This window comes from Bos taurus, chromosome 8, assembly GCF_002263795.3.
Source record: "Bos taurus isolate L1 Dominette 01449 registration number 42190680 breed Hereford chromosome 8, ARS-UCD2.0, whole genome shotgun sequence".
NCBI classification, from domain to species: domain Eukaryota; kingdom Metazoa; phylum Chordata; class Mammalia; order Artiodactyla; family Bovidae; genus Bos; species Bos taurus.
The window spans coordinates 59784808-59812777 of NC_037335.1; the positions used below are offsets into that span (position 1 = coordinate 59784808).

The 27970-nt window shown below is 51.7% G+C and overlaps 4 protein-coding genes across 22 annotated transcripts in view; 2 read left to right on the forward strand and 2 right to left on the reverse strand.

The window, feature by feature from the left end:
• RUSC2 (RUN and SH3 domain containing 2) overlaps positions 1 to 700 on the forward strand; it is a 61872-nt gene extending 61172 nt beyond the window's left edge. For all 11 annotated transcript variants that reach the window (XM_059888990.1, XM_059888991.1, XM_010807922.3 and 8 more), the window contains 1 exon segment: positions 1 to 700. In XM_059888990.1, the coding sequence (XP_059744973.1) occupies positions 1 to 202 (202 nt within the window). In that variant the 3' untranslated portion in view covers positions 203 to 700.
• FAM166B (family with sequence similarity 166 member B) lies at positions 635 to 12284 on the reverse strand. Of its 5 annotated transcripts, none has more exons than XM_024995542.2 (8): positions 12197 to 12284; positions 10329 to 11429; positions 2621 to 4088; positions 2013 to 2236; positions 1720 to 1925; positions 1467 to 1518; positions 1193 to 1390; positions 635 to 896 (listed from the first exon to the last, which is right to left on the reverse strand). In XM_024995542.2, exons 3-8 carry the CDS (start codon positions 2674 to 2676, stop codon positions 808 to 810), a joined length of 825 nt encoding a protein of 274 aa, XP_024851310.1. In that variant the 5' UTR covers positions 2677 to 4088; positions 10329 to 11429; positions 12197 to 12284; the 3' UTR covers positions 635 to 807. The 5 variants fall into 5 exon arrangements, with proteins under 5 accessions (XP_024851310.1, XP_005210131.1, XP_059744976.1 ...); XM_005210074.4 differs by having other exon boundaries at positions 2001 to 2236; XM_059888993.1 differs by having other exon boundaries at positions 1720 to 2236; positions 10349 to 11429.
• TESK1 (testis associated actin remodelling kinase 1) lies at positions 11714 to 16612 on the forward strand. The gene is made up of 10 exons (NM_001172227.2): positions 11714 to 12292; positions 12416 to 12537; positions 12665 to 12713; positions 13488 to 13634; positions 13978 to 14060; positions 14221 to 14311; positions 14540 to 14623; positions 14774 to 14863; positions 14980 to 15094; positions 15421 to 16612. Exons 1-10 carry the CDS (start codon positions 12074 to 12076, stop codon positions 16311 to 16313), a joined length of 1893 nt encoding a protein of 630 aa, NP_001165698.1. The 5' UTR covers positions 11714 to 12073; the 3' UTR covers positions 16314 to 16612.
• Positions 16554 to 26511, reverse strand: CD72 (CD72 molecule). Of its 5 annotated transcripts, XM_002689678.7 has the most exons (9): positions 23864 to 26511; positions 23653 to 23754; positions 23010 to 23081; positions 22741 to 22830; positions 22069 to 22404; positions 18723 to 18871; positions 18016 to 18122; positions 17182 to 17331; positions 16554 to 16880 (listed from the first exon to the last, which is right to left on the reverse strand). In XM_002689678.7, the coding sequence occupies exons 1-8, from the start codon at positions 23943 to 23945 to the stop codon at positions 17187 to 17189; spliced, it is 1083 nt and encodes a 360-aa protein (XP_002689724.2). In that variant the 5' UTR covers positions 23946 to 26511; the 3' UTR covers positions 16554 to 16880; positions 17182 to 17186. The 5 variants fall into 5 exon arrangements, 3 of the variants coding, with proteins under 3 accessions (XP_002689724.2, XP_005210198.1, XP_059745541.1); XM_005210141.5 differs by lacking the exon at positions 23010 to 23081; XR_001500844.3 differs by lacking the exons at positions 16554 to 16880; positions 17182 to 17331 and adding an exon at positions 18372 to 18479 and having other exon boundaries at positions 18035 to 18122.
• Between the last annotated feature and the right edge of the window lie 1459 nt (positions 26512 to 27970).

Sequence of the window (27970 nt, forward strand, 5' to 3'; positions counted from 1 at the left end):
TGAGGTGAAGGCGCTGTGCCACCATCTGGCCACAGGTCCTGGACAGCTGAGCTTCCGCAAGGGAGACACCCTGCGGGTGCTGGGGCCAGCCGGGGCGGACTGGCTGCGCTGCAGCCGCGGCCCTGACACCGGCCTGGTGCCCCTGGCCTACGTGACTCTGACCCCAACTCCAAGTCCAAGCCCTGGAAGCAGCCAGAACTGAGGCCCTGTGCATGCTGGCGGCCTCAGGGACCCTCACAGCCCCCAGGCTCATCGCCTAAGAGCGCTTCCCAAGCCGTCTGGCCTGGTTACAGAGAGTAGACGGAGAGCTGGGGGCCGCATATCCCTGTGCTCAGTATTAATTACTCCCCATTACCTGTCCCAGTGACCTTGTCCGGACCTCCCCCCAGGAGAGGAGGGAAGGGATGCAGCACTGGGCTGCCAGAGTCTCCCCAGCCAATCTGGCCAGTCCTCCCATGGGTGCAGACAGGTACTTCCCTGTGGAGGGAGGTGACCAGAAGGCCCACTTGCAGGGTTCCCTCGGCCAGGTGGTGAGGAGGTTGGGTGACAGTATTGGGGCCAGTTCCCTAAGCCCCCAGCTGTAAATAGGCTGTGGCCAGTGCCTGGCGGTCAAGGAGGGAGGAGGAGCCCAGGCTTCTGTTTATGTATTTATTTATTTATTTATTACACCTATTAATAAAAAAGGTGCTCGGCCTCCAAACTGTTCTCTCTTTGTGCTTCCTCCCACCGGCCAACCCGCCTTTCTTCTTTCCAAAAGGATGGCTGGGATAGGACGACAAGGGAAGAGAGAACTTAAATGCCAGGTACCTATACCAGGAGCTGCTTCTGGAGGGTGCTGAGACCCAGAGCATCCTGGGTGAGATGCCCATACGTGCGGCCGAACTGGAACTTATACCCTGTGTAGCCAAAAGAGTCTGTCATCTGTAGCCAGAGGCACAGAAAAGTTATTTCTCAGCCAGTTACCCAGAACCTCCAAGTTATCCTCCAAACTCTGGTCCCCACTCCCCACTAGGAGCTATGTCAGTTCCTTTTCTGCCCAGTGATAAAGCTGAACCTCACGATCCAAGGACCCCTCCCTGTATCTACTAGTTCCCATCCCCCAAACCACCTCCACCTATCACTCACTCACACTCACACACATACACACACAAATATCCCAGTCCCCAAAGCCTCCTTCCTGGGCCATCCTCACCTGGCACATAGCCCCCGTATTTAGGTAAAAGGCCCAGGTGCTGAGGGTAGGTCCGGGACAGTGCAGGGAGATGCTTAGGATCCTTCTGGGACCTGCCCGGTGACTTCATCTCTCCAAATTCCTGCAGCGCCTGGTTGCTGAGCACAGGAAAGCTGGAGCCGAAGAGGAAGCGAGCACGGGGCACATAACCAGTGAAGCCTGGGGGGTGGGCACACTCAGTCGGTACCTTCTGGGCACACCCCCAGGCCTTTGGTCGTTACCCACATCCTCTCACCTGACATGAAGAACTTGCGAGGGTCTCTGTCATCCATGGAATAGGGGGAAGCCTTGTGAGGATAAATTGATAGAGGAGAAACGGCAAACAAATTCAGCCCCTGGGTTATAACACAAGCTCCCAGGGCAATGGAGGTGGTGGTCTGGCCCTGTGCCCACAGCCAGACTACACATGGCCACCACAGGCCTGGCCACACAGGGGTAAGGGCTCCCCGCTCCCACCACTGGACTCTGCCTCAGCCTTCTCATCTCACTTGTTCCGCCTCCTGCCCCAGCTCCGGCTCCTTTTCCACCTCCGGCTTTGGCTCTTGGTCTTTCTCCACATCTTTTTCTCCCTTGGCCTCTTTGGGCAGCTCCTGACTCCCCTGTCCTCCGTTCCTCTGAGTAAAACCATTCAGAGCCTCAGCCCAGACCTGGCTGCAGTTCTTGGCAAAGATGAACTGTGCCTGTGGCACAAAACCTAGGTGGGCAGGGGGCAAAGAAGATGCATTAGAGTGTGGGGCCCGTGTTCTGGGATGGGGGCCCCTGTTCATACCTGTGTCCGAACCTGTGTACCCGGGGACCATGCTGGAGCTGAGCCTTTCGTGTCCAGGCCTGACAGGCAGGCTTCTCCTGCGAGGCTCGGGGGATCTTGGAGGCTGAATGGGAGGCAGAAGTGTGCGGTGGGCAGGGGGCCAGGCGAGGCCAGGAGAGCCGCGAAGTAGCTGCCCAGTCATCTGTCCGTAGGTCTGGCCCATGCTGAACCGAAGTAGTGGGCAGTGTCCAGTGTACCTGCAGCACAAGTCTCACCCGCTCACCTCGAGCCCCCCGCCTCACCATCCCCAGACAGAGGAGCAGAGACCGCAGAGGCCCTGCTCATTCTGGACTCAACTGTGTGTATATTTGGAGCAGGCATTTCTTAGTTCTCTGTCTGGGTTTTCAACCTTCCCCTCGGCTGTTACCCTGTTGCCATGGAGAGTACAACACAAAGCTTCACAGCAGGCCCGGTTCCTACTATTCCTTTGCTTTTCCTTTTCCATCCAGCATCATAGACATCATAGATAACCCATCCATAAGCCGCCCATACCACAATGTCCACTTGGCCCCCAAGGCCGAGGTGGCACAACTCTATATCCTTATTACCCCTACTCCCAGAAGCAACGGGTATGCTCTTACCCCGGGATATAATGAGGGTTCTGGGGGTTCAGTCCTGGTATGAAGGTGCTGGCCATAGCCAAGGGGACCCAGGCAGTTCCTTTTGTTTCTCTTTGAGCTCAGCCTCTGGGCTCTGTGTACTGACTGTGTCCAGGGCTGGGAGGCTGAGTCAGCGGCAGAAGGCGGGGCTCAGACAGGAGAGAGGGGAGGGGGCCCTGGTGTGATGACGGCCAGGGCCAAGGCCAGCAGACCAGGAAAGCAGAGGCTTGCTGGTCTGTCTGCTCCTGAACAAAGGCAGTCCTGCCACCTGGGGGCAGGGAGAAGGCTGAGTACAGACAGCCTCCGCGCTGCAGGACCAAGGAAGCCCTCGAGTGGGAGGCAGGGGAGCAAAACCTGATAGATCCATTGAGCCATTCCTAAGCCCCTCTCTGAGCACCTGTCTGAGGAGATGTGGGTTCTCCTCTCTCTCAGTCTTGGTTGAAGGTGATTTCCTAGGAAAGCCCAGAGGGGAGGTGGTAGGGGAAAAAGGAACCAAGAGACCTCTAAGCAGTGACATTGTTTATTTTTAATAATAGAACTTGACAAGAATTACTGCTATAATCCATATCATCATCCACTCAACAAATATGCCCTGCTCTGCCGGGCACACACTACAACAGCAGAAGGTACAGAGGAGCAGGAGTCAGAATAGCTAAGCTCTATGAGACTATGGGCAAGTCATTTAGTATCTGAAGCCTCCCATCCTCATTTATAAAATGCAGGTACTACTACTCACCCTGCCACTGTTGCAAGCCTCAGATTAATGTATACAAACATGCTTTGTAACAATAAAAACCATGAAGCCAGAGTGGTGGGGTAGGGGAAAGGGCATGGGTGTGAGGTCAGGCAGCCATGAGCTCCTAATAGTTAGCGGCCTTTAGCTGTAAGCAGGTGGCTCCCTCTGAACCTAAAATCCCTAAACTCTTAACAAGAAAGTTAAAATAGCCTAGCCTACCAAGATGCTGTTAAGAATACAGTCAGTCACCGCAGCACTGTTGATAATAGCCAGGACATGGAAGCAACCTAGATGTCCATCAGCAGATGAATGGATAAGAAAGCTGTGGTACATATACACGATGGAATATTACTCAGCCATTAAAAAGAATGCATTTGAATCAGTTCTAATGAGGTGGATGAAACTGGAGTCTATTATACAGAGTGAAGTCAGAAAGAAAAATACCAATACAGTATACTAATGCATATATATGGAATTTAGAAAGAAGACGGAGGAGCCTGGTAGGCTGCAGTCCATGGGGTCGCTAAGAGTCAGACACGACTGAGCAACTTCACTTTCACTTTACACTTTCATGCATTGGAGAAGGAGATGGCAACCCACTCCAGTGTTCTTGCCTGGAGAATCCCAGGGACGGGGGAGCCTGGTGGGCTGCTGTCTCTGGGGTCGCACGGAGTCGGACATGACTGAAGCGACTTAGTAGCAGCAACGATGACCCTATATGAAAGACAGCAAAAGACAGAGGTAAAGAACAGTCTTTTGGACTCTGTGGGAGAAAGTGAGGGTGGGATGATTTGAGAGAATAGCACTGAAACATGTATATTATCATATGTGAAACAGATCGCCAGTCCAGGTTCGATGCATGAGACAGGGTTCTCAGGGTTGGTGCACTGGGATGACCCTGAGGGATGGGATGGGGAGGGAGGTGGGAGCAGGGGCTCAGGTTGGGGAACACATGTACACCCATGGCTGATTCATGTGAATGTATGGCAAAAACCACTACAATATTGTAAAGTAATTAGCCTCCAATTAAAATAAATTAATTTAAAAAAAAAAGAATACAGTCAGATAATGTGTGTGAAAAGACTTACCCCAGCACCTGGCACACAGCTACTAAAACTTAATTTCATTTCCAATTGTTTAGTATTATCTCTAAACTTCTAATACAAAGGGGAGATCAGTGAATGTGAGAGTTCAGGGGAAGGAGATATGAAGGTAATGTTAAAACTAGGAGGCAAATTAGAATTTGTTATGAAACCTTTCAGATTCTAAGAGAAGTACAGATCAAGAAAAAGAGATCTGGGGGATGCTACCTTTCCAGGAGGCAGAGCCTCTGCCCTCCTCCCCTCCCCCTCCACTGCCAGTGCCAGGGCTAACCAAGCATGTGTCACTGACTTCTTTGGCTTGCACAAGAGCACTGGGCACCAAAGAATAAATTTCATGTTCCTCACTGTTCTGCCAAGGACAACCTTGGTATGTGTCATGAGAGCTAGAATTGTAGGGGGCGTGGCTCACAGGAACTATGCTAGAGTGAGGGAGGGAGCTGAAGGCAGAGCCTAGAATAGCAGAAGTATGTCAAGGCTAACAACCTGGATTCTGTAACAGACACTGTTGGTTGCACACTTCATACCTATTCCCTACCCCCATCTCCCTTCTTCCTAATAGGACTTCAATTTTGTTCTGCCAAGCAGTCAGGAGCTTCAGGGAAGCTCGGAACCAGCCATAGGAATGAGTCTTGATTAGTCTAAGCCCATCATAGTGGTCCCGTTCCCCTTGCCAATGACTGGTTAGGTGTGGGCTTGTGGCAATCTGGATAATATGAGGGTAAGTCTGGTGGGATGAAGGAGCGTCCTAGGGAAAGTTTCTTTGCTCTTAAAAAAGATGCACAACAAATTAGGGAAAGAGAGATGGACAAAAAGGAATATCTTTTCCTGCCTCGAGAAATTCTGTGAATGTGATGTTGGAACTTTGGTAGGAATCATAAATCTTGTGGAAAGGTAAGGTAACCTCCAGACAAAGCCTTAATCCACCCAGGGTGGATGGTAGAATAGAAAGGCCTAGATCCTTGATGGTAATGTAGAATCTCAGAATTAACCAACCTTCTTATGAAGTGATTTCATTATTGTTAAGGCCACTTCTAAGTTCTCTTTTACTTAGAGTCAAAGGCATCATAATATAAAACAAAACAAAAACACTAGTTCAAATTCTAATCACTAGAGATACAGACCCTGGCTAAATTCATCTCATCAGACCCCAGTATTCTCATCTATAAAATGGTAAGCTAATGTTACTACCTCATTGAGTAGGATAAGGTAGCTAAATAATGCATAATGAAGAATCAGCAAAAGAGCCCCAGAAGGAGCCAATAAAATAGGAGAATCAAAAAACTAAAGGAAGGGGAATTCCCTGATGGTCCAGTGATTAGGATTCTGAGCTCTCACTGCTAAGGGCTTGGGTTAGATCCCTGGTTGGGGGGCTAAGATCATGCAAGCGCCCCCCCTACCCCCACAAAAAAAAAAAAAAGAAAAGAAAGAAACTAAATGAAGAAAGTAATTCAAGATGTGATAATGGTATTATGGTTACACAGAAAATTACCTTGGAAGATACTACTAATGAAATGTCATAATGCCTGCAATGTATTTTCAAATGGTACAATAAAAAATTATACTAAATAGTACAATATAATCATACTATATCAAATACCACACCATACAATATTATATCAGAGAGAAACAGAACAAACATAACAAAATAACAATTGTTGAATTGAACTGAGGGTATATAGTTGTTCGGACTTCCTTGGTGGCTCAGCGGTAAAGAATCCACTTGCAATGCAGAAGTTGCAGGAGATGCAGGTTTAATCCCTGGGTAGGGAAGATCCCCTGGAGGAGGGCATGGCAACCCACTCCAGTATTCTTGACTGAAGAATCCCCATGGACAGAGGAACCTGGCAGGCTACAGTCCATGGGGTTGAAAAGAGTCAGACACGACTGAAGCAACTTAGCATGCACATACAGATGTTCATTCTGTATTCCTTCAACTTTTCTGCATGTTTGGAATTTTTTCAAAATAAAGAGAGAGTGGAGGGGACTGTTTTAAAAGGAATAGGATATGCATATATCCATTTAACTGCTCTTCCTAAGGTCACACAAAAATTACCCATATTGAGGTTTCTAAATACCATTTCCAATGAAAAGGAATCATTAATCATTGGAAAAAATAACTGATAGCAGCTCCAGTCTAGCAATTCACAAAATGAGCCTAGAACATTTTATTATATCAAAGAGCAAGAAACCTTAAGAGTCATGTGAAAAGGACTCAGAAGCCAACTTGAATGTGTCCAGTGGCCAAAATAGGACAGTTTAAAAATCAAAAACTTTTTTTAATTGCCAGTGATTAAGACACATCATATATGTATTAAATTATGAGTTTATGATGATACTAAAAAAAAACACCTCATTGGTCACTGTTGGAGGATGCTAGAGAACCAACTCACTACTTTAAAAGCTGGTAAAATAAAAGGGAAACAAGCATTTTTTTTTTTTTTTGCCTTTCCCATATGAATATGTCTCTGAGTAACAAGTAGTTTAATGAGGAAAAGTTCTCAATCAGGAACAATTTTGCCCCCAGGGGGACAATGTCTAAATGACATTTTAGTCATCACAACTGGAGGAACTGCTACTGACATTCAGTGGGTCGAGGCCAGGGATGCAGCTACATCCCTACAATGCACCAGGACAGCCTCCTACTATAAAGAATCTCTCCAGTCCAAAATGTCGATAACAGCAATTTTCCTCCAATTACAAAATAAACTAATTTTAAAAAATATCAATAGTGCCACGTTTGAGAAACCCTGGTCCAGATAATAAGCGTGATTGGTTATTAACATCACAAAGACTGCCACTGTATATGTGTGTCTGCTTAGTCACTCAGTCAAGTCCGTCTCTTGGTGACCCCATGGACTGTAGCCCACCAGGCTCCTCTGTCCTTGGGATTCTCCAGGCAAGAATACTAGAGTGGGTTGCCATGCCCTCCTCCAAGGGATCTTCCCAATCCAGAGATCAAACCCAGGTCTCCCACATTGCAGGCAATTCTTTACCATCTGAGCCACTAGGGAAGTCCAACACTGTATATACCTCATGATAAAAGTGTTAAAACCACCTACAAATTAGTTTTGCCAAAATAATAAAATATAAATCTAATTGTCTCTACAACTTTACTGCAAATACAGGGAACTGAAGAACATGCTAAAAGCTTAGCAAAATTCAGATTCTGAGAAACTCTATAAGGACAAATGACCTGGTTTCTTTAAGAAAAAAACAAAACAAAATGGAGGAGGGGAGATAACGGATGGAGTTAAAGGTTTAAAAGATATCAGCCTCAAAGTATGGACCTTATTTAGATTTTGATTCAAATTAACAATTTGGGGAACTTGCCTGCTGGTCCAGGGGCTAAGACTCTGCAGTCCCAATGCAGGGGGCCCAAGTTTGATCCCTAATCAAGGAACTAGATTCCACATGCTCAACTAAAGATATGGCACACCTCAATAAAGATCGAAGACCCTGAGTGCCATAACTAAGACCTGGCACAGCCACATAAATAAATATTTTTAAAAAAATTAACTTTTAAAACTGAATATAATTCAATGGGGGAAATATGAAAAGCTAGATGCTTGATGGTATTAAGTAATTTTTTTTAAAAAAGTATGACATGGTACTGTGATTTTGTTTTAAAGAAGTATCTGTATCTTTTAGAGGTAACACACTGAAATATTTATTGATGAAATGACATAATGTCAGAAATATGCACCAAATAACTAGGTGGGGGAGAAAAGCAGTAGTATAGATAAAACAAGATTGTCCATGAACTGATTACTGGAGAATCACTGGCATAGAAGGTACAAAAAAGCAGATATTTTCACTTCTACCCAGTCATTTATGGCAACAGTATAACTGAGGCATGGGTAAGTGATTTTGAACAATGGTTCGCCAACAAAATGGTCTTACCCAAGGTAAATAAGGGTTCATTGTTCTATTCTCTTTTTTTCACATTTGAATTTTCCACCTTAAAAAGTTTGAAAAATGACAACAAAAGGATCTTCTAGCAGCCCAACTCAAGGAACATTTCAAGCTCATCTTAGCATACCTCTCTGCACTACTGTTCATTATTCCACTTTTCCTAAACTCTCCATTCCTTGGATTCCACTTGCCACTATTCGTTAAATCATTGGCAGTGAAAAGTATCCATTTAGACGAATACACAGATATAGTGCTAGTTCAGTCACAGACTGGAGTTTCATATTATAATGTAAATATATGTCAGCACTATTCTAAACAGCCTTATTATGACTTTAATTAAATAAAAAAGGCAAAATGTGTATGTGTATACCCTATGTGTACTTCTTAAAATAGGTAAAGGTCCTGACCCTTTTATACAGAAGTTTGAAATTGAAGGTGGCTCAGACGGTAAAGAATTCACCTGCAGTATGGGAGATTTGGGTTTGATCCCTAGGTTGGGAAGATCCCCTGGAGAAGGGAACAGCTACCCACTCCAGTATTCTGGCCTGAAGAATTCTATGGACAGAAGATCCTGGCAGGCTAAAGTCCATGTGGTCGAAAAGAGTCGGACACAAGCAACTTTCAGTTTCACTTGAATTTGAAATTACATTATAAACACTTATACTTTATTCTAAAAAAAGAATTTTATGCACTCTCAAAAAAAATCTCTTCCTATATTTCAGCATGTTTTTTCTGTTTCCTTCACAGACTTCTCTTCGTCCACCTACACTTTATTACTACTGGTGTTCCCTAGAAGTCCATTATCAGCCTACTTCTCCCTCCCTACTGGGATAATGGCATCCACATTCATAGTTTTCTTTTCCATCACATGACCCCTTTGTTTATGACAATTACCTACCGCCCCCAACCTGTCCTCCTCCTGTATTCTTGATCTCAGTTGATACTCAGTCATTTAAGCAAGAAATTTTAAAATTATCCTGGATGATGCTCTTTCCCTCCCCAGGACTGACTGGCTTTGGATACTAGTCTGTCAGCAAGTTTTCCCATTCTAGTTGAATGTTTCTTCCTCCCCTTTTCTATTATCCCTATCCTAGTTCAGTCCCTCATCTCTCCTCAATGAAGCATCATCAGTGCCTCCTTGTTAATCAGTCTTCCTGCCTCCATACAACCACTACAATAATCTGTCTAAACGGGCAACCTGGCTCCTCTGCTTGGAATTACTATTACCAACTACGGATATTCTCAGACTTGGGTAAAGGGTCAGACACGAGTAGATTAAAATATTATATTGCTTAAACAAAAGGAAGCATAAATTCCAAGTGTTTATTGGGCTTCCCTGCTGGTTCAGACGGTAAAAAGTTGCTTGTAATGCTGAGACCGGGGTTCCACCCCTGGGTTGGGAAAATCCCCTGAAGGAGGGAATGGCAACCCGCTCCAGTATTCTTGCCTGGAGAATTCCATGGACAGAGGAGCCTGTCGGGAGGGCTACAGTCATGGGATTACAAAGAGTGGGACACGACTGAGTGACACACTTTCACTTTTCACAGATTTCAACTACAGAAAGCAAACTTACAAATGAAATATTGTAGATGTTAACATTTAATGTGACAAATGAGCTTATTTTGCTGAGACAAAATTGCCTCTGGAGGAATGAATATGATGCATATGGCCTGTCTATACTGGCAGTGGAAGGGCTGTGAATCACTCTGGCTCTTTCTCCTACCCTGTGCGAAAACTTCCCTTGTACCAAGACAGCATCTGACCTTCTCCCGATCCTCCTGCACCGTTTGTAATTTAAGACTGCTTTATTCTTTTCTCATTGGCTCTTAACAATTAAGTAGTACGAGGCTCTCACTCCATAAATATGGGATAAGACTCTGTTAGAAGGTAGTCACCCACACGGATGCGGACTGTGCAATTAATTTTCTTTTTAGCTTACCACAGAAATAAAAATAGTACTTTAGAGTTTCTGAAAAGAATTCAGACTTGCTCCCTCAAGCTCTGTCGCAGACTGTTTCGTCCCAGGCCCGCGGCCTCCGCTCCTGCCGGACTCCACTCCGCCGCTAGGTGGCAAGCGGCTCACCGATGCCCACCACCGCTCTTCCCAGACCTGTCACCGGGATCGTGTGACGTCACCCATTCCAGGCGATGATTGGCTATACTGCCGACGACAGGAAGGAGGAGCCAGCGGAGAAGAGAAAGCGTTGGGTACGGCGAGCGCACCGGGTCCTGGAACGGTGCGTGCGCACTCGGGACCTCGCGCCGCTCTAGAGGCCGGTGGCAGAACTTCCTCCCGCCTGAGCCGGCGGACCGGATTCCTACGTAATGGGGGCGGTACCTGTCTAGAGGGTGTCACACTGATAAGGGCCACACTGAGGGGAGGAGTCACGTTGAGAGGCGGGGTCACAATGGCTGGTGGAGTCACTCTGAGAGGTGGGGTCTCTCTGGGCAGAAGGAACACACAAAGGAGGGTTGTCACACTAAGGGGTTCTGGTACACACTAATGTTGGTTGGCAGTGTCATACTGAGAGGTGTCACTGAGAGAGAAGTCTCCGAAGAGTTCCTTGAGGGGCGGGGTTTTGCTAAGGGGTGGGATCTTGAGCTTAGAGGGGCGTCCCTACAGGTGGAGTCTTCTCTTTTGAGAGAGAGGGGCATTCGGACGAAACAGTAAAAGGAAGGTGCAGGCTGGGTGGTCACTTGACCAGGCTCTGGAATCTGAACTTTATTCGAGGGAGGCGGGATGGATGAGGAGGAGTCGGGGCCACACTTGGAATGGGCTGGCCGAGGGCTCGCTGCAGTCTCGGGGCATCACCACCCCCCAAGAAGGTAGAAAGTGTCAGGGAGTCCGGAGATTTAAGGTGTAAAGGTCGAGACCTGGGAAATGGGCAGGCTGGGCCAGGGCGGAGGCTGGGAAGGTAGGTAGGTTGCTGGGCTGCCTCTGATTGTGGCTAGGCCAGAAGGATCCATTTTTCAGCCCTGCGTGTCCTTTAAGCCCAGGAATCTTGCGGCTCCCTGAGCCGAGTTGTCAACTGCCAGTGACCTGAGGGAGGGAGAGGAGAAAGGACTCCCAGGGCAGTTAAAAGACATTTGAACTGCGCGTACGCACAATCAGCCCTTAATTCCCTTCGGGTATTCAGCTCAGGCCTGACCTCATTTGACCCCGACGCCCCAGACCCACTCGCCTAGGGCATAGTGGCTTCCGGTTGCGGGGTGCGCACCTGAGGGGGCGTGGCCGCTGCCCGGAGGCCAGGCTCGAAGGAGTTAATCAGAGGCCCGGCTCAGCCCCGCCCCCGGCAGGCCGCGGAGCCTGAGCCCCAGCCGCGAAGCGGAGCGGCCGCCGCCCGCCCGCCCGCCCGCCCGCCCGCCTCCGCCTGCGGGGAGCCTGCCCGCCTGCCCGCCGGCGCCCGGGAGCGCCACCTCCACCGCCCGGCCCAGGCCCAGGCCCAGGCCCTGGCCCAGGCCCTGCGCAGAGCGGAGCGGAGCGGCGTCCACCAGGGCCCAGCTAGCCGGCGAGGCGGGGGCGGGCCCAGGATCTTCGGCGAATCTTCTATTCTCTAGGGCGGGAGCGGGAGCGGGAACCCGGGCGCCCCTGATCCGTCTGGGCCCGCTCCCATGGCGAGCGCGGCCTGCCCGGGGCCCGGGGATCCTGCCATGTGAGGCAGGCCCCGGCCTGGGGGCCCGGCCATGGCCGGGGAACGGCCCCCACTACGGGGCCCTGGGCCCGGGCCTGGAGAGGCGCCGGGGGAGGGGCCCCCGGGGCCGGGGGGAGCGGGAGGAGGCCCGGGCCGGGGCCGCCCCTCCTCCTACCGGGCTCTCCGCAGCGCCGTGTCCAGCCTGGCACGCGTGGACGATTTCCACTGCGCCGAGAAGATCGGGGCCGGCTTCTTCTCTGAGGTCTACAAGGTAGGACCAACAGAGAGGGCAGAGGGGCGGGACCGAGCCTCAGACGCGAGGCTGGAACTAGGGGCCTGGACCCTGGCAGTGTTCCCGACCTGCGCGGGACTAGCCATCCGTTACCGCCCGCAGGTTCGGCACCGACAGTCAGGGCAAGTCATGGTGCTGAAAATGAACAGGCTCCCCAGTAACCGGGGAAACACGCTACGGGAGGTGCAGCTGATGAACCGGCTTCGGCACCCCAACATCCTAAGGTGAGCGGGCCCCAGCCGCTTGCTGTGAAGCTTGCTGTGGGGAGGGGAAAGATCCCGCGGGAAAAGTGGGAACTGTGGAGAGGCCGAGGCTCTTACAGCCTACCCTATCTTTCCCAACCTCCTCCAGGTTCATGGGGGTCTGCGTGCACCAAGGGCAGCTGCACGCTCTTACAGAGGTGAGGATGGGCCAAGAAGCGGGGGGGGGGGGACCCCCTCACCACCAAGGGGAGAGGGTGTCAGCAGCCCCGTGCATCTGCAGAGGAGTAGTGGGAGGCGGAAGGACCCAGGGGAAGCTTCCCAGAACATCAGTTTAGGCAAACCACAAATAAAAGGCGTCAGCTGGTCCCATCCTTGCTACTCTTTAGAAGGGTGCTGTCCAACAACAGATCTTTCTGCAGTGATAAAAATGTTCTGTATCTGTGCGGTCCAAAACCATAGCCACTAGCCACAAGTTCCTGAGGAGCACTGGAAATGTGATTAGTGTGACAGGAACTGAATGCAATGGCACCACACTCCAGTACTCTTGCCTGGAAAATCCTAGGATGGAGGAGCCTGGTAGGCTGCAGTCCATGGGGTCGCTAAGAGTCGGATACGACTGAGCGACTTCACTTTCACTTTTCACTTTCATGCATTGGAGAAGGAAATGGCAACCCACTCCAGTGTTCTTGCCTGGAGAATCCCAGGGACGGGGGAGCCTGGTGGGCTGCCGTCTATGGGGTCGCACAGAGTCGGACATGACTGAAGTGACTTAGCAGTAGCAATAATTTAAATTTAAATAGATGTTCATGTATGGGTCCGGACTGCCTTAGGATATGAATGAGGGACCCTAGAGCACAGACTCACCCTACTGACTTTGTGATACTCCTGAGTGTCCCCAGGCTTAAAAGTGGGAGACCTAGAGAACAGACTGAAACTTTGATATTCGTTCCCCTTCTCCTCCCATGTCCCAGTATATGAACGGGGGGACCCTGGAACAGCTGCTCAGCTCCCCCGAGCCCCTATCCTGGCCTGTCAGGCTCCGCCTGGCTTTGGACATCGCCCGTGGCCTGCGGTACCTGCATGCCAAAGGGGTGTTCCACCGAGACCTCACATCCAAGGTAGGCGGGCCAGGTGGGTGGAGGCATGAAAGGGGATTTGAGAGTCATTAGATTGTAACTAGCCCATGGATACTGGAAAGTGGATAACAGGCAACATTAGGATGTTGGGGTAGCAAGACATTGGAGTATGGGGGTCTGGGATGAGGGGGAGTGCTCTGAGGGACTGAGAACCATTCTGTTTAAACCAAGAGATGGGTGATGCTGCAAGATTGGGGTACATTGGAGAACTGGGAGATCAGAGGAAGATGGGGTTATTCTGGAATGACAGGTCTTTGAGGTGCATAGTGGGAGATCAGAGAACAGAAGGTGATGGGTATGCGGGGATGCTATATGTATATGTCAGAACTGTCTGATCCGACGGGAAGACCGAGGCTTCACAGCTGTTGTGGGTGACTTCGGGCTGGCTGAAAAGATTCCTGTGTATAGGTGAGGTGAATGCCCCATCCCCCTAAACCTCCCAGAAGGCCCTTATCTAAGCAAAGCCCATAGGCACATTTCCTTTGGGGTGGGGAGTGGGCTGACCTCACCCCCTTTTGTTTGGGAACGGTGTTTGGATGGGATATTCCTGACCACTCTGCCCCTGCAGGGAAGGGGCAAGGAAGGAGCCGTTGGCTGTGGTGGGTTCCCCGTACTGGATGGCTCCAGAGGTGTTGCGAGGCGAGCTGTATGATGAGAAGGTAAGACGTCAACCCTTGAGGTCCCCAAGGCCTTCCAGACACCCTGGAGATTCTCTTGTAAGGCCCCATCCCAAGTTCCTCAGCAGCTCTGTGAGATACTCAGAAGACCCAAGACCTTACCCCTCTTACCCCCTCCAACACACGGCAACTGTCAAGACTCCCGCGAATTCTGACATATTCTGACATGGAACTGTCAGTGCATCCCACTGACATTCTTTCCTATCCCAGGCTGATGTCTTTGCCTTTGGGATTGTCCTCTGTGAGCTCATCGCACGAGTACCTGCAGACCCTGACTACCTACCCCGGACCGAGGTGAGTGATATGCCCAGGTTTAAAAGGATGCACTCCAGACTGGGCAGTTCATAACCACGGAGGGTTCCCAGAAGGTCGAGGCCCTAACTGGGGGCAGCAGGAAAACTGGAGGAAGGCTGACTCGGAGGTGTCTCATCTCTGTCCCCACAGGACTTTGGGCTGGATGTGCCTGCTTTCAGGGCCCTGGTAGGGGGTGACTGCCCGCTGCCTTTCCTGCTCCTGGCCATCCACTGCTGCAGTGTAAGAGCCCCACTCTCCCCGCTGCCCTGCACCCCCGGCCAGCCCAGGCGATGGGAGGAACACTCAGGGACACGCTTTTGGAGCTCTGAGTGAAGCTGCTCGTCTCTCCCTATCAGATGGAACCTCGCACTCGTGCTCCCTTCACTGAAATCACCCAGCACCTGGAGTGGATCCTGGAGCAGCTGCCTGAGCCAGCCTCCCTCCCCCGGGTTCCCCTGACACGTGGTCAGGGTAAGTGAGCATGGCTGAGGTCCTTTTGCTCTTCTCTTCCTTAGAACTCGGAATCATCTGAGGAGACTGAGTGTTTTATTAGTTGAGAAGGCTGGGGGTGGGAGTGCGGTGAGAGGACATCTCTAAGCAGATAGTTTTCTAATTCTAGAGCCTGAGGGAGGGGAACAAGGGAAGAAGAGGTACAGGAGGCTGGCGGGGACATCCCCCTCTTTCCAGAGCACCCTTTTCTCAGCTCTGGTCCCACCAGCCTCCCAGTCAGTTTATGAGGCCCTCAGGGAACTCGGATGAGTGCTGAGAACAGTGACCACAGACTTCTCTGTCTACAGGATCTGTTCCAAGAGGGGGTCCCTCTGCCACACTCCCCAGGCCAGACCCCCGGCTCTCCCGAAGCCGGTCAGACCTCTTCCTACCCCCATCGCCAGAATCACCCCCCAACTGGGGGGACAGTCTGACTCGAGTCAACCCTTTTTCACTACGGGAAGACCTCAGAGGTGGCAAGATCAAGCTCCTGGACACACCTAGCAAGCCAGTCGCCCCTCTACCCCTTGTACCTCCATCGCTACTGCCCTCCACCCAGCTGCCCCTGGTGACCACTCCGGAGACCTTGGTCCAGCCTGGGACACCTGTCCGCCGCTGCCGCTCGCTACCGTCATCCCCTGAGCTTCCCCGACGTATGGAGACAGCACTGCCAGGTCCTGGCCCTCCTGCTGTGGGCCCCTCAGCCGAAGAGCAGATGGAGTGTGAGGGCAGCAGCCCTGAGCCAGAACCCCCAAGACCAGCCCCGCAGCTGCCCCTGGCCATGGCCGTGGCCACAGACAACTTCATCAGCACCTGTTCTTCAGCCTCTCAGCCCTGGTCCCCTAGATCAGGACCTCCCCTTAACAACAACCCCCCAGCTGTGGTGGTGAACTCCCCGCAAGGCTGGGCAGGGGAGCCCTGGAACCGGGCCCAGCATAGTCTGCCCCGCGCAGCAGCCCTGGAGCGGACAGAACCCTCGCCGCCCCCTTCAGCTCCTCGGGAGCCTGAGGAGGGACTGCCCTGCCCAGGCTGCTGCCTTGGCCCCTTCAGCTTTGGCTTCCTGTCCATGTGCCCCCGCCCCGCACCAGCTGTGGCCCGCTACCGCAACCTGAACTGTGAGGCGGGCAGTCTCCTCTGCCACCGAGGGCACCACACCAAGCCACCCACTCCCAGCCTGCAGCTGCCTGGGGCACGCTCTTAGCAGTGGGGCCTGTGGTCTCTGGCCTCCACCTTGGCCTTCAGGATGCCCCATGAGGACGGAGAGCACACGCTGGACCGCGCCAGCCCTGCACAGGCTGAGCAGCTCTTGCCCCTGTACAGGGGAGGCTCAACATGGACGCGAGGAACAGAACATTTCCTTTCCAACCCCTGGGCTTGCTCTCCCGTGGGGATCACTGAACCAGACAATGCATTGCTGACACACGAGACTAACACGTGCAAATTATTTAAAAATATTTCAATAAAACTGCCTGGCTGGCTCCGGGCTGCCCCATCCACTCAGCCCGTGCGCCCTCCCCACCCATTCTACTATAAGAGGTTTTGGGGCGGGAGGGCGAAATCTCTTCTAGAAGCTTCTTCCCCGTTCCCTGGGAACAGTCCAGTTTCTGGGACAGGATCTCCAGCAGGCTTGCCTAGAGATGCTGGGCCTGGGTCAGCCCTTGGCGGGGCCCTGTCTGAGCAGAGTGAAGACACACTGGAGGAAGGCAGATCTTAGGACCCGCAGGCTACAGGTTAGGGCTGAAGGGCACAGGCTCCTGTTGTTGAGTACCTGGAGGATTAAAGCATCAGTGAGACCTGGAGGATTAAAGCATCAGTGAGCTCCACGCTTGACTGCCACTGAGAATCCTCCTCCAGCTCACCCCACCTCCTCCCCAGCAACCTGGACTGCCGCATCGCCAGCCTCCCTTCAGTTCCAGGCCTTCCCTGCCCAACACTCCCTTCCATAAGCAGACCAAGCCCCTGGAGGCTGTGACATGGCTGCCGCCTCCAGCAACAAGTTTTCCCCCTGCCCTCTGTGTGAGACCCTCTGCCCCCAGGCTCCATGCCTCAGTCCCATCCCCCACACTTACCCAGCTCAGTGCAAAGAGTGGTCCCTGTCTGGAGACCTGAAAGCTGACATCTCACAGATGGAGGGAAGAGGAAGGTGACAGGATGAATCTGTCTTTGAGTCCAGATTCGCCCACTTGATTTCTAGCGTGGGACATTTTGGACTGGGATACCTAAAGGGTAGTGAAGTAGCACAGGGTTAAGCTCTGGCCCCTCGTATCCCATCCTCCCTTCTCTTGCCCTGCACAAACCTAACCCAACTCCTAACTCACCCTGCCTGCTGTGTGTGGGAGGGTTCAGGGACAGGTGTTTGGACTCCGACCCAAAGAGGCACTAGGACCAAGGGAGGGAGAAAATGCCCAAGTTTTCAAAGACAGAAACTTCAGTTAGGTAACTACCGTGCTTCAAGATCCATGGGGTTGGTCCTCAAAGTTACCCCAATTACTTCCTTTCTCACTTCTCTGGGGCAACTCTGGTGCCCCAAGTGGCCTTGACTGAAGAAGTACAACTTCAGTTTGGGTAGCCTTGTTGGCTGTAAAGTTAGACCCGAGGTTCTTCATCAGCTGTAACCCCTAGCTAAATCCTCAACTTATCCCCCTGAGAGAAAAATGACATAGCTCCCAAATTAGTCTTTTTTTTTTTTTTTTTTTTAAGTAACACATGTGCCAGGGACTGCTGGGTACTGGGGACAGAATACAGAGCATGCCTGCCCTGAGAGTTAATCAAATAGAAGAAATGGACACATGGGCGATTATAACATCCAAAGTTTTGAAAGGATGACCTGGAGGGAGAGTTCATTACCATGTCTTTACGAAGGTATTATAGAGGATTTTTGTTGCCCCAAAGTCCTAACTTACCAACTCTGTTTTGTATGATCAGGCTGCCAGAACGGATTTCTGTGGGCAACCCAGTATTCACCTTGTGGCACCACCTTCCGTAAGTTTCTGATAGAAATCTGAGAAATCTGAAGGGAAATTAAGAGATCAGAGGTGTGTGAGGAGTGCTGGGAAATATTGGAATAGGGGGAGAGAGGGGGTGTCAAGAGGAGGGGAAGGAAATACTAGAGAGACTATGAGCTTCAGCAAGAGGACTGTACCCAACCTTGGTGCATGATATCGCCTCATCAGTGACCATCCCCACACCCTTCAAGTGCCACCCTGCAGATACAAGCTGACCCCTCATTACACATGCATGCATGCATACCCACACGCACATGCTGGGTAAGAATTTCTGCCAGCCTGTGAAGAGTCATTCTGTGGACGGTTCTTGTCACAGGAGCCATTCCCTACGATCCAGTGCACCAGGTATGGAACCTGTCTGCCTGGGAGACCATGAGAGTCAAAGAACCTGTTGAGCAGCCCAGAACTGACCAGAAAGCTGAGATGAGAAACAGGTTAAAGTAAGGATGCCTTGTAAGTTTCAACTCTCATGCCAGCCCTAATCAGTAGGTAGGGCCACCTGGAGCTCTGTGCTGAGAGGCTGCACAGTGCCATCCCTGACTCAGTGACATATGTCCCTTTACCCAACAGAACCCACTACAGTCTTTGAATACGGGTTTGCTTACTGCATATGGATAAGAACTGTCGCTGATTTTGGCCAAATCAGAAGACAGAGATTTACAGTGGCTTTGGCTTTCCATCCAATTTCTCTTAGTAACTGAGATGTAAAAGCAACTCCTCTCATTCTGTATCCATCCCAAGGGACAGCAGGAACCTAAAAAGCAGAAAGAGAGTGACAGCACTGCACTGTCCAGACCCAGGAGGGGGATCTCAACACTCAGCAATCTGGTTGCTAACAATATTCCCTGGAGTGGAACTGATCTGGTCCTTAAACTCTGTAATCTTTTTTTCTTCGACTACCCTGGAAATGCCATACCTGTGCATACTTAGTGAAAGCCTTTGACATTCAACAATTTTACTCCTTAAAAACCGGGGAGGTTTGGATTTCCCTGGTGGCACAGTGGATAAGAATCTGCCTGCCAGTGCAGGGGACATGGGTTCAATCCCTGGTCTGGGAAGATTCTGCATGCCACGGAGCAACTAAGTCCATGCCCTAGAGCCCACAAGCCCTGAGCCCACAACTACTGAGCCCATGTGCTGCAACTACTGAAGCCTGAGAATACCTAGAGCCCATGCCCTGCAACAAGAGAGACACTGCAATGAGAAGCTTATGCGATGAAGAGGAGTCCCTGGTCGCTGCAACTAGAGAAAGCCCACACAGCAATGTAGACCCAGCACAGCCAAAAACCAATCAACCAATCAATTTTTTTCCAATCTGGGAGGTTTATTTGAAAAGGGCTGGTGGTACTATCCCCAGTTCCTGAACAATTGCAGTCTACCCCCCATTTTGGTTAACCTTACCTGGGTCCCCAATAAACAAGTGATCAACGGGCCTCCCATTCATCTCACTGAGCTCCCTAATGCATTCCCCAGCGTATATTCAAAACTTCCCCTCATTCCTCAAGCTCCTAGCCACTAGCTTCCCCTCCAGTCTTCCACAAGTTGACAACCTTGCTTCCTGCTTTGCTGAAGTTGTCAGACACTTGACATGTGAACTCTCGCCATTTTCCTCCCCTCCATCTCAAAATATGTCTCTTTTCTCTCCTCCTGACTATTGGTCAGAAATAAACCTCCCTCTTTCTTTAATATCCGACACCCTAGTCTGTGCTCCTGATCCCAACCCACCTCTCTCTGCTTTGTCCCATCCATCCTACCTCCCCAAAAATCATTCCTTCCCCTCCAATTCCCTCTCTTCTGTCCATATTTTCTCATCCCCACCCAGCTACTCCCTTGAGTTACTGTCCCACAGCAACTTAAAGGAATATAGAAGTCAGTGTGGCCAAATGAACGAGGGTGAGGGGATGAGCGGCACACTGAAAGGTAGGTAGGGGCCATGGGGACCAGACTGAGAATTTTTTATTTTTATGTTATGAGCAAGAGAAAGTCAATGTAAGGTTTTACATTGAGGCATTTTGTTCTCTGACTGTATCCCAAATGCCTGGGCACAGTGCTGGACACAGAGTATGTATTCCATAACTTTTGATGTAATTAATTAACTGACATGATCTTAACTGGAATGACATGATCAGATTTTTGTTTTTAAAGGATCACCCTGGCTGCAACATGAAAAGTGGATTTGGAGGAGGGATGTTTAGAGAAAACATTCAGCAAGCCGTTGCAGTTAAATGCAAATGGATACACAGAACTGGTGGTGGAAAACAGAGGAAATTCCTCTCTGGCAGAGTAGGGCCATCTGCTGAGAGGGTAGTGGGGTACGGAGAGCTAGTAGTGTGGGGTCCCACCAGACGTTGAGACTCGAGTTTTGTGGCACCAAGCAGAATGACTGCACAGCTTGTCACCCCTGGGTGTAGGCATGTGTGTTCATCCAGAGTTGAGATATTGCCAGTCAGATATACCAGAAGGACACTGGAACCAAGGAGTGAGTGGGGTGGCTGAAGTAAGGGGACAGGCCCTCAAATCAAGATGGGGGGAGAAAGAAGTGAAGACAGGTGATGGCTGATGAGAAGGGAGGAAACAGGGGAGCCAGCAGGTTGAAGGCCTCTGTGAGATTGAAGAAGTGTGGGGACCCGTTGTGGTCAGAGTGAAGATCTGAGCCGTCCTTTCAGTGGAAGTGTGGTTTGGGTTGCTGAGGTCTAGGTTCAGCGGTGGGGATGGGGGATGGCAGTGGGGGTGGGCAGTACTGGCATGAAAAGTGAGGCTTGTAGAGAGTGAGAAGGTTAAAGAAACCAGGGCTGCAGGTGTCTGTACATAATCTCTTTGTTTAAAGATTTGGGGGAGTATCCAGATATCCCTGCACTAGACAGAGCCTAACCTCTAGACAACCAGTCCACATGCAGTCCCGTCCGCTCGGGCAGGGGACCCTCCCTCAACCTCAGCCTACTTTGGCAGACCTTCTGTGTGTCCCCCTCCTTCATCCCCACATACTGCTGCACTCCTCCTTTCAAAAGGGATGAGCAATTCCACCCTAGTTCACTGCCCTCCAGGCTCTCTGATAGAGCCTCAGCTGCCTTGCCCCAACTCCAGACTATACCACAACCATCAGTAATTCTTAATCTTTGGGGGAAGCTCAGCTGTAACAAGAATTAAGTAAAGCTATAGTTCCTCTCTCAGAGAAGGCAATGGCAACCCACTCCAGTACTCTTGCCTGGAAAATCCCATGGACGGAGGAGCGTGGTGGGCTGCAGTCCATGCGGTCGCTAAGAGTCGGACATGACTGAGCAACTTCACTTTCACTTTTCACTTTTATGCACTGGAGAAGGAAATGGCAACCCACTCCAGTGTTCTTGCCTGGAGAATCAGGGGAGGGGAGCCTGGTGGGCTGCCGTCTGTGGGGTCGCACAGAGTCGGACACAACTGAAGTGACTTAGCAACATAGGCCCTCTCTACAGAAAAACATGTGAACAATCAATTTCACATCCAAATTCAGGGAGTTTCCAGATCCTTGATACTGATATGCCTTGAGCCCTGAGATGAGCCAGATGAGCCCTGAGCTTGCTGCTCTGTATCATTTGCACTGCTGGCTGCCACCCTCTTCTCCCCAAGAGGATCCCACCTTAGAGCTGGATGAAAGTAAAAGTCAGTTGTGTCCGACTCTTTGCCACCCCATGGACTATACAGTCCATGGAATTCTCCAGGCCAGAATACTGGAGTGGGTGGCCTTTCCCTTCTCCAGGGGACCTTCCCAACCCAGGGATCAAACCCTAAATCCAGTAGGTGGCTAGATCCTTCCCCCTGCTGGCCAAGGATGCACAACTCATGTCCATGTCAGCCAGCACTCTGGCTCACCACCCCTTTCCTGAACAACTCAATGGCACCCCAATAGATAGACCCCTCTCTTCAATCCACCCGTCATGGCAGGCCCTCCCATCTCTCCTTTCCCAGAGCAGATACCTGGGGTGGAGCACTTGAAGAAGGGTTGTAGCCTTTCCTGCATACTGTTCAGCCTCTGCTCCAAGTTCATCCTCTCTGTCTCCTTATTTCTCAAGGCCTCTTTCGTCTTCTCTCCGTCAGACTGGCAGGCCTGCAACTGCTGTCTGGTAGCCTGGCCAGCCTTCTGTTCCACCTGTAGTGTTTCCTGACTCTGGGCCAGCTTCCTCCTGGATCCCTGCAAATCCTCTTCCCTCTGCCCCAGCTGGGTTATCTTCTGGCTCAGCTGCTGCCTCAGGCTGCTGTTGGTGGCTTCCAGAACCCTGTTCATTTGCTGGAGCTGCCGAGACACCTGCAGATCTGTTTGGCCATAAAGAGAGATTCAGGACATCATCAGCCATGCCCTGGCAACCCGAGGCTTCAGCATCAGTCCCTTTTCTGCTTCTTGCAAGTTTGCCCTAACAGGCTGGAACGGAATATAAGCTCTGACCGCCTAAAGCTTCAGGGGGCACTAGGTTAGGTCAGGACAATCTAGGAAGTCACTGCGCTCTGCAAACAGACCTGGCTAGAAATCAGCCCAAGGCTGAGGCTGTGATGGTAGTGACTCCCGCCCTGCTGAGGAAGGGCAGCTGTTGGGGAGAGTCCGGGGAGAACGTTGTTCCGGGTAAGTGGAAAACCAGGGGCAGCCATACTCACAGCGCACTCCCAGGCAGGTGGCAGCCACCCCGCACAGCAGGCAGGTGAGGAGCAGGCCCAGAACCAGGTACCGCATGCAGGCTGCATGACCTTAGGGAGACAGCGGGTTGGGGTGCGGGGGTGGGGGTGCAGTGAGCCCCACGAAAATTGACAGACCGAGGGGTTGGGGGTAGGGTGGAGATTCGCGGGAAAAAGCATCCCGCAAAGGACGTGGAACACTAGCTGGGCAGCGGGAGGCGCGGGCGGGGCTGGGAGCACCGGGTACTCACACCAGAGAATCCGCCCGGCAGCTGGTGACGTCACGGGGCTCCAGGCAGCTGTTGGCTGCTCCGACTGAGCCCCTGCGGAAGGGAGAGACTCCTGTGAAGGTGGGAAAGCCCAGGAAATGCCCCTTCTTCCCACTCCTACCCCCTCCACCGCGCCGAGACTCCAGTCTGTCCTAAGGTACCTTCGGCCGCCGCTCGGGGCCACCCTTCGCGCTCTCCGGAGCTCCTCATCTCCCCTGGGGCTCCCGTGCCCGTCTTGGGTCTTACCTTATCCTTTCCCCGGGGACCCTCTATAACCCTTCAGGGTCTCCCTTGATCTTTCCCTCTGGGGCCACTCATCTGCCTGCCAAAACCTCCCCAGGAGTGCTCTCCCTTCCTCCCCCTTCCCTCTCTCTCTCCCCTCTCCCTAGGGACTCCCATTTCCCACTGGAGCTCTGCACCCCAACAGGGCTGCCCTGATCCCTCCATAGAGCCCTCACTCCCCGCTGGAAGTTTTATTCTTCCTTGGCTCCCGTGATTGGTCCTCATTCTCTTCCTGAGAACCCCCATCCTTTCTCCAAGGATACTGTCCTCCCAAGAATGCTGTGGACTCCCCCAACTCAAAACATAGCCCCTTACAAACACACATCCCCCAGGCTCCCCAGACCTGCTTTATCCCGTAATCCAGAGGAGGCCAAGCTTGAGGGTCCTCCTGTGCCTGGAGGCACATTCTCATAGGTGAGTTCACCATCTTCATCAGTCTCTGGGTCTGGAGAGAAGAGGAAAGGTGGGATCAGGATGGGGGTCTGTGGGGTGGGAGTGGGGTCTTGAAGGAGGATGGAGCTGCAGAATCAAGGAGCCACTGCAGCTGCCCTTACCGTGTCCTAGCCGGCTGGAGTTGCTCTTCTTCAGGGGAGCCTTCACAAACCGCAGGTCTGCATAGGTGATGGCCTCAGCCATGGTCCTGGGCACCTCTGCTCCCACTGGTCCCCCTCCTCGTCCACCGCCCCGGGGCTACCCTGCCGCTCTCCCTCTGCCCCCTCCCCTTGACCCCTTCAAACGATGAGGCTCTGTGTTGCCTCTGTGACTGACGGCTTCACGCCTTGCCCTGTGACTTCCAGTCACAAAACAGGAAGATGTGAACCCGTTTCAGATAGATGGGCTCAGTGAAGCAAATGGCATCCCTGAGCCCTGGGCAGAGGGGCAGGGGAGGGGAGACTGAGGCCCAGAGCAGGGGGTCAGGTCTGAGGGGGTCAGAGAGCCAGTACTCAGGCCTGGCCTTGCACCTTGCCTGCGCCCCTCCTTCTTGCATCCCAGACCCGCCTTGACAGTGCTGGACTCCAACAACCCACCCTGGTCACCCGATTTGCCCCACACTCCTCTCCTGGCTGCCCAGTCCCTGGGCTTTCTACCTGCAGTCGGAGCTCTTTTATGCTCAACTGACCACAGAGGGTCTCCTAATCACTGCTCCAGGGTGGGGCTCTACCCTCCCATCAGATTGGGGGGTCCTAGTCTGAAGCCCTGGCTCTCCCTCATCCTGGGATTCCCAGCAGATCTGAGTTCCTGCAGGAGACCCCAGTTCGATTCCAGGGTTGGGAAGATCTGCTGGCGAAGGGATAGGTTACCCACTTCAGTATTCTTGGGCCTCCTCGTGATTCAGCTGGTAAAAAAATCTGCTTGCAATGAGGGAGACCTGGGTTCGATCCCTGGGTTGGGACGATTCTCCTGGAGAAGGGAAAGGCTACCTACTCCAGTATTCTGGCCTGGAGAATTCCATGGACTGTATAGTCCATGGGGTCACAAAGAGTCAGACACGACTGAGCAACTTTCACTTTCACTGAGTTCCCAGAATGGGGTTCCCTTACTTGGTGGGCATTTTCTCTCCATCAGTTTGTGGGGTTTCAGGGTGGTCCTGGCTCCCTTTCTGCTGTCGTCCTACACAGCTGCCAGGAATCCCACACTTGGGGAAATTTTCACTCCAAGCCCTTCCTGGAGATGTGGCAGCACTTTGGAGGACGCAGAGGATCTGGAACCAAATTGCGTCTCCTGTGTAAACACCCCCCAGACTCTTACTCCACAGTCTTTCTCTGGCCTCCTCCACCTTTGGTGCCCTACTGGTCACCCTTGTGGCCCATCCGCCCCTTCCTTGCCCCATCCTGCTTGGCAGCCTCTGTGACCCCTGTGTTCTGGTATCAGCTAGACGGAGCAAGCTGAGTCCAGGAGGCAGAAGCTCTGGGACAAGCAGGGCTGGGGGTGAGGGCAAGGGACACCCAGGGACACTCCCGTGTGTGTGCCCACACCACTGACTGTTCATGAATCTTGTTGGGGGTCAAGGAACAGACGGACAAAGGACTTGCATGGGGATGAAGATGGACTGCAGCTTCTCAGAGGGAGAATGGCTGGGTTCTGAGCGGGAAGACTTTGGATCAACCAAGGTTTTACTATCTTCTTAGTTGGGTACTGGCATCTCTCTTACTTTCCTAGTAAAATTCTTCCTTTAAAAATCCCTGCAGGAATTTCCCAGTGGTCCAGTGGTTGAGGAGGCTTCCCAGATAGTGTTAGTGGTAAAGAACTCACCTGCCAATGTAGGAGAGGTAAGAGACTCAGGTTCGATCCCTGAGTCAGGAAGATCCCCTGGAGAAGGAAATGGCAACCCACTCCAGTGTTCTTGCCTGGAGAATCCCATGGACAGAGGAGCCTGGTGGTCTACAGTCCATGGAGTCACAAAGAGTCGGACACGACTGAGGTGACTTAGCACCCACACCAGTGGTTAGAACTCCATACTCTCACTGCCAAGGGCCCAATGTCAGTCCCTGGATGGGGAACTAAGACCCCACAAGCCATGTGACATGGTCAAAAAAAGAAGCCCCTATATTGTTGTTTTACACACAGCCCCAGTAAAAAAGGGGGGCAGTTGTGGGGAAAGACCAGGGGCTAAGAGGCCTGGCAGATGGAGGACAGGAAATGGGGGGGGTGTTGCTGAGCAGAAGTGCTCCCTAAAGTTCTTTTACCAGGATGTGACCCCCCCAAAAAAGGGCCCACTTGGAGGGTGAGAAGAAGCTGGGACAAGATAAGGTAGAGAATTGGGAAAAACCCACCCCAAGTGGGTGACATCCGCCCCCTCAGAACCCCCCTCCCCCATCACCGCAGCTGTGAGGAAGAAAAAGGAAGGGGAAAGAGGTCCTCGCCACACGCTAGCAGCTTGCAGTGTATGGTTAGTGGTGTGTGGAGGGGCGCTGAGATGGTCCTGTGAGTCTGACGGGAGCCGTGCCCAACAGTGACACCCAGTTTGCCCCAGAAAAAGTGCCACTGACACAGACGAATACATTTGTCACCTGAGAAACGTGTCGGGGGGAGAGGCAGACGTCCACAGGGGTGTGAGTGTGTAGGCACGCACACACATCCCCAGGCCTCTGCAGTCTGTCGGGGTGTCTGTACGGGGTGACCATCTCTGCCCGAGCCTGTCGTGGGGGTGAGCCCAGAGGAGTCTGTGGCCTGAACAGTGCCTGTGATGGCTGTGGTTTTTTCCCAGGGTGGGAAATGACTGGCCATTTTCAGAAGTTTTTAAAGGTCATGGGTACAGATTCTGCAAGTATTTCCTTCTTTTAAGGCTCATGATTTCTTTCCTAAGGTGTTTCCCTGCAGCTGTTAACCGTCCCTGCTTGATTAGTTTCCAACAACCCAGCCCCCTCCCCTGGGGGAGGAACATGGTCAGGGCCTCCCCGAGACAGCGACAGTGGCACATGTTGTGACTTCCTGGGCCCTCGGGGGCCTGTGAAAGTGAGTGGGAGTGTACAGAGCAGCTGCGGTGAGTGGGGGCGGTCAAGGCGCTTGAATCTGTGGAGCACAGGGCTTGGGGTAGGGACAGCAAGTGTGTAAATCAATTGCAGGAACACTTGCAGGAATTCTGTAAACTGGAGATAATGTCCCAGTTTTCAGAACCTGTATGGAACAGGGCCTGGGTACCAGGTAAAATGTCAAAAGCAAGCTACCACTATGTGCTCAAAAGAGGAATCAATGGGCATGCTGCCTAACTCGCCTGTTGGAGAGGCTTCAGGAGGCAGTGTGCCCAAATGGGGTTGAATGAACTTCACGCTCATAATGCTTTGGATGTCTTAGGCCACCTGGCCTGTGTCTCTGTCCTCTTTAGCTCTTTTAGTGATGGATACACATTTCCTTATGACTCTCTGCATTCCCTCAGTCCTAGATCATCGTATGGAAGATGGTTATGAGAGCAGGGTCTGTCTCCTTCCCCAAGTGTGTCACGTGGTATCTTTGTGATATTGACATACATATTTCCCTCTGAGGCTGGACATCAGAAAGGACATCTGAAAGTCTGACCCGCACCTCAACTGCTCAAATGTCAGGAATGCCTGGGGGATTCTCAGAGCTGAGGGGCCAGTGCTGTACATTTCAGCTTTTCCAGGATCATAATTTCAGCTGAGATCCTAGAGGACAACCACCAGAGCCTATTTTTTGTCCTCTCCTGATCCTCCATGCTCATTTCAGGGAATGGTTCTACAGTAGACAAGAGGAGGGGGCCCAGCTAGGAGCATCGGGAAAGAATTTGCTGTGTGGAAAAGGGCTTGGTGAAGTGCAGCCAATATCAGGAAGTCAAGGAAGTCTCCCAAGACTCTGAAAGTCAGGTTCTGTCCACCTTTAGTAGCCTAACCCACTGACTCCAGGAGGCCCTGATCTCCGGACAGGGTGTGATAGGCGAAAAATGGCCTCTCCCCAGTGTTCACAATCTTAACCCCCAGAACCTGTGCAGAGGTTACTTTGCCTGATGAAATTGTTAATGTGACTAACTTGAGAATCTTTAGATGGGGAGATCACCCTGTTTTACCCTGAAGGCCAATCTAATCATAAGTCCTTGAAAAGAAAAAGTTTTCAGGGTCATGGGAGGAAAGAGGTTCGACCTTGGAAGACAGGGCAGAGAGATGAGGCATGAATAAGATGCTGCAGGCAGAAGAAGGGGACCATGA

Bases quoted from the DNA above. Each gene is read 5' to 3' on its own strand.
- FAM166B (XM_059888993.1), bottom strand. From the start codon at position 2,676: ATGGCCAGCACCTTCATACCAGGACTGAACCCCCAGAACCCTCATTAT. The intron at 2,237-2,620 runs GTAAGAGCATAC...CTTGTGCTGCAG, and splicing joins AACCCTCATTATATCCCGGG to GTACACTGGACACTGCCCAC. The intron at 1,519-1,719 runs GTGAGATGAGAA...TATCCTCACAAG, and splicing joins TGGGGCAGGAGGCGGAACAA to GCTTCCCCCTATTCCATGGA.
- TESK1 (NM_001172227.2), top strand. From the start codon at position 12,074: ATGGCCGGGGAACGGCCCCCACTACGGGGCCCTGGGCCCGGGCCTGGA. The intron at 14,864-14,979 runs GTAAGAGCCCCA...TCTCCCTATCAG, and splicing joins TGGCCATCCACTGCTGCAGT to ATGGAACCTCGCACTCGTGC. The intron at 15,095-15,420 runs GTAAGTGAGCAT...CTCTGTCTACAG, and splicing joins TCCCCTGACACGTGGTCAGG to GATCTGTTCCAAGAGGGGGT.
- CD72 (XM_002689678.7), bottom strand. From the start codon at position 23,945: ATGGCTGAGGCCATCACCTATGCAGACCTGCGGTTTGTGAAGGCTCCC. The intron at 18,872-22,068 runs GTATCTGCTCTG...TCTGCTTTTTAG, and splicing joins CTTCAAGTGCTCCACCCCAG to GTTCCTGCTGTCCCTTGGGA. The intron at 18,123-18,722 runs GTAAGCAAACCC...ATTTCCCTTCAG, and splicing joins ACAGTTCTTATCCATATGCA to ATTTCTCAGATTTCTATCAG.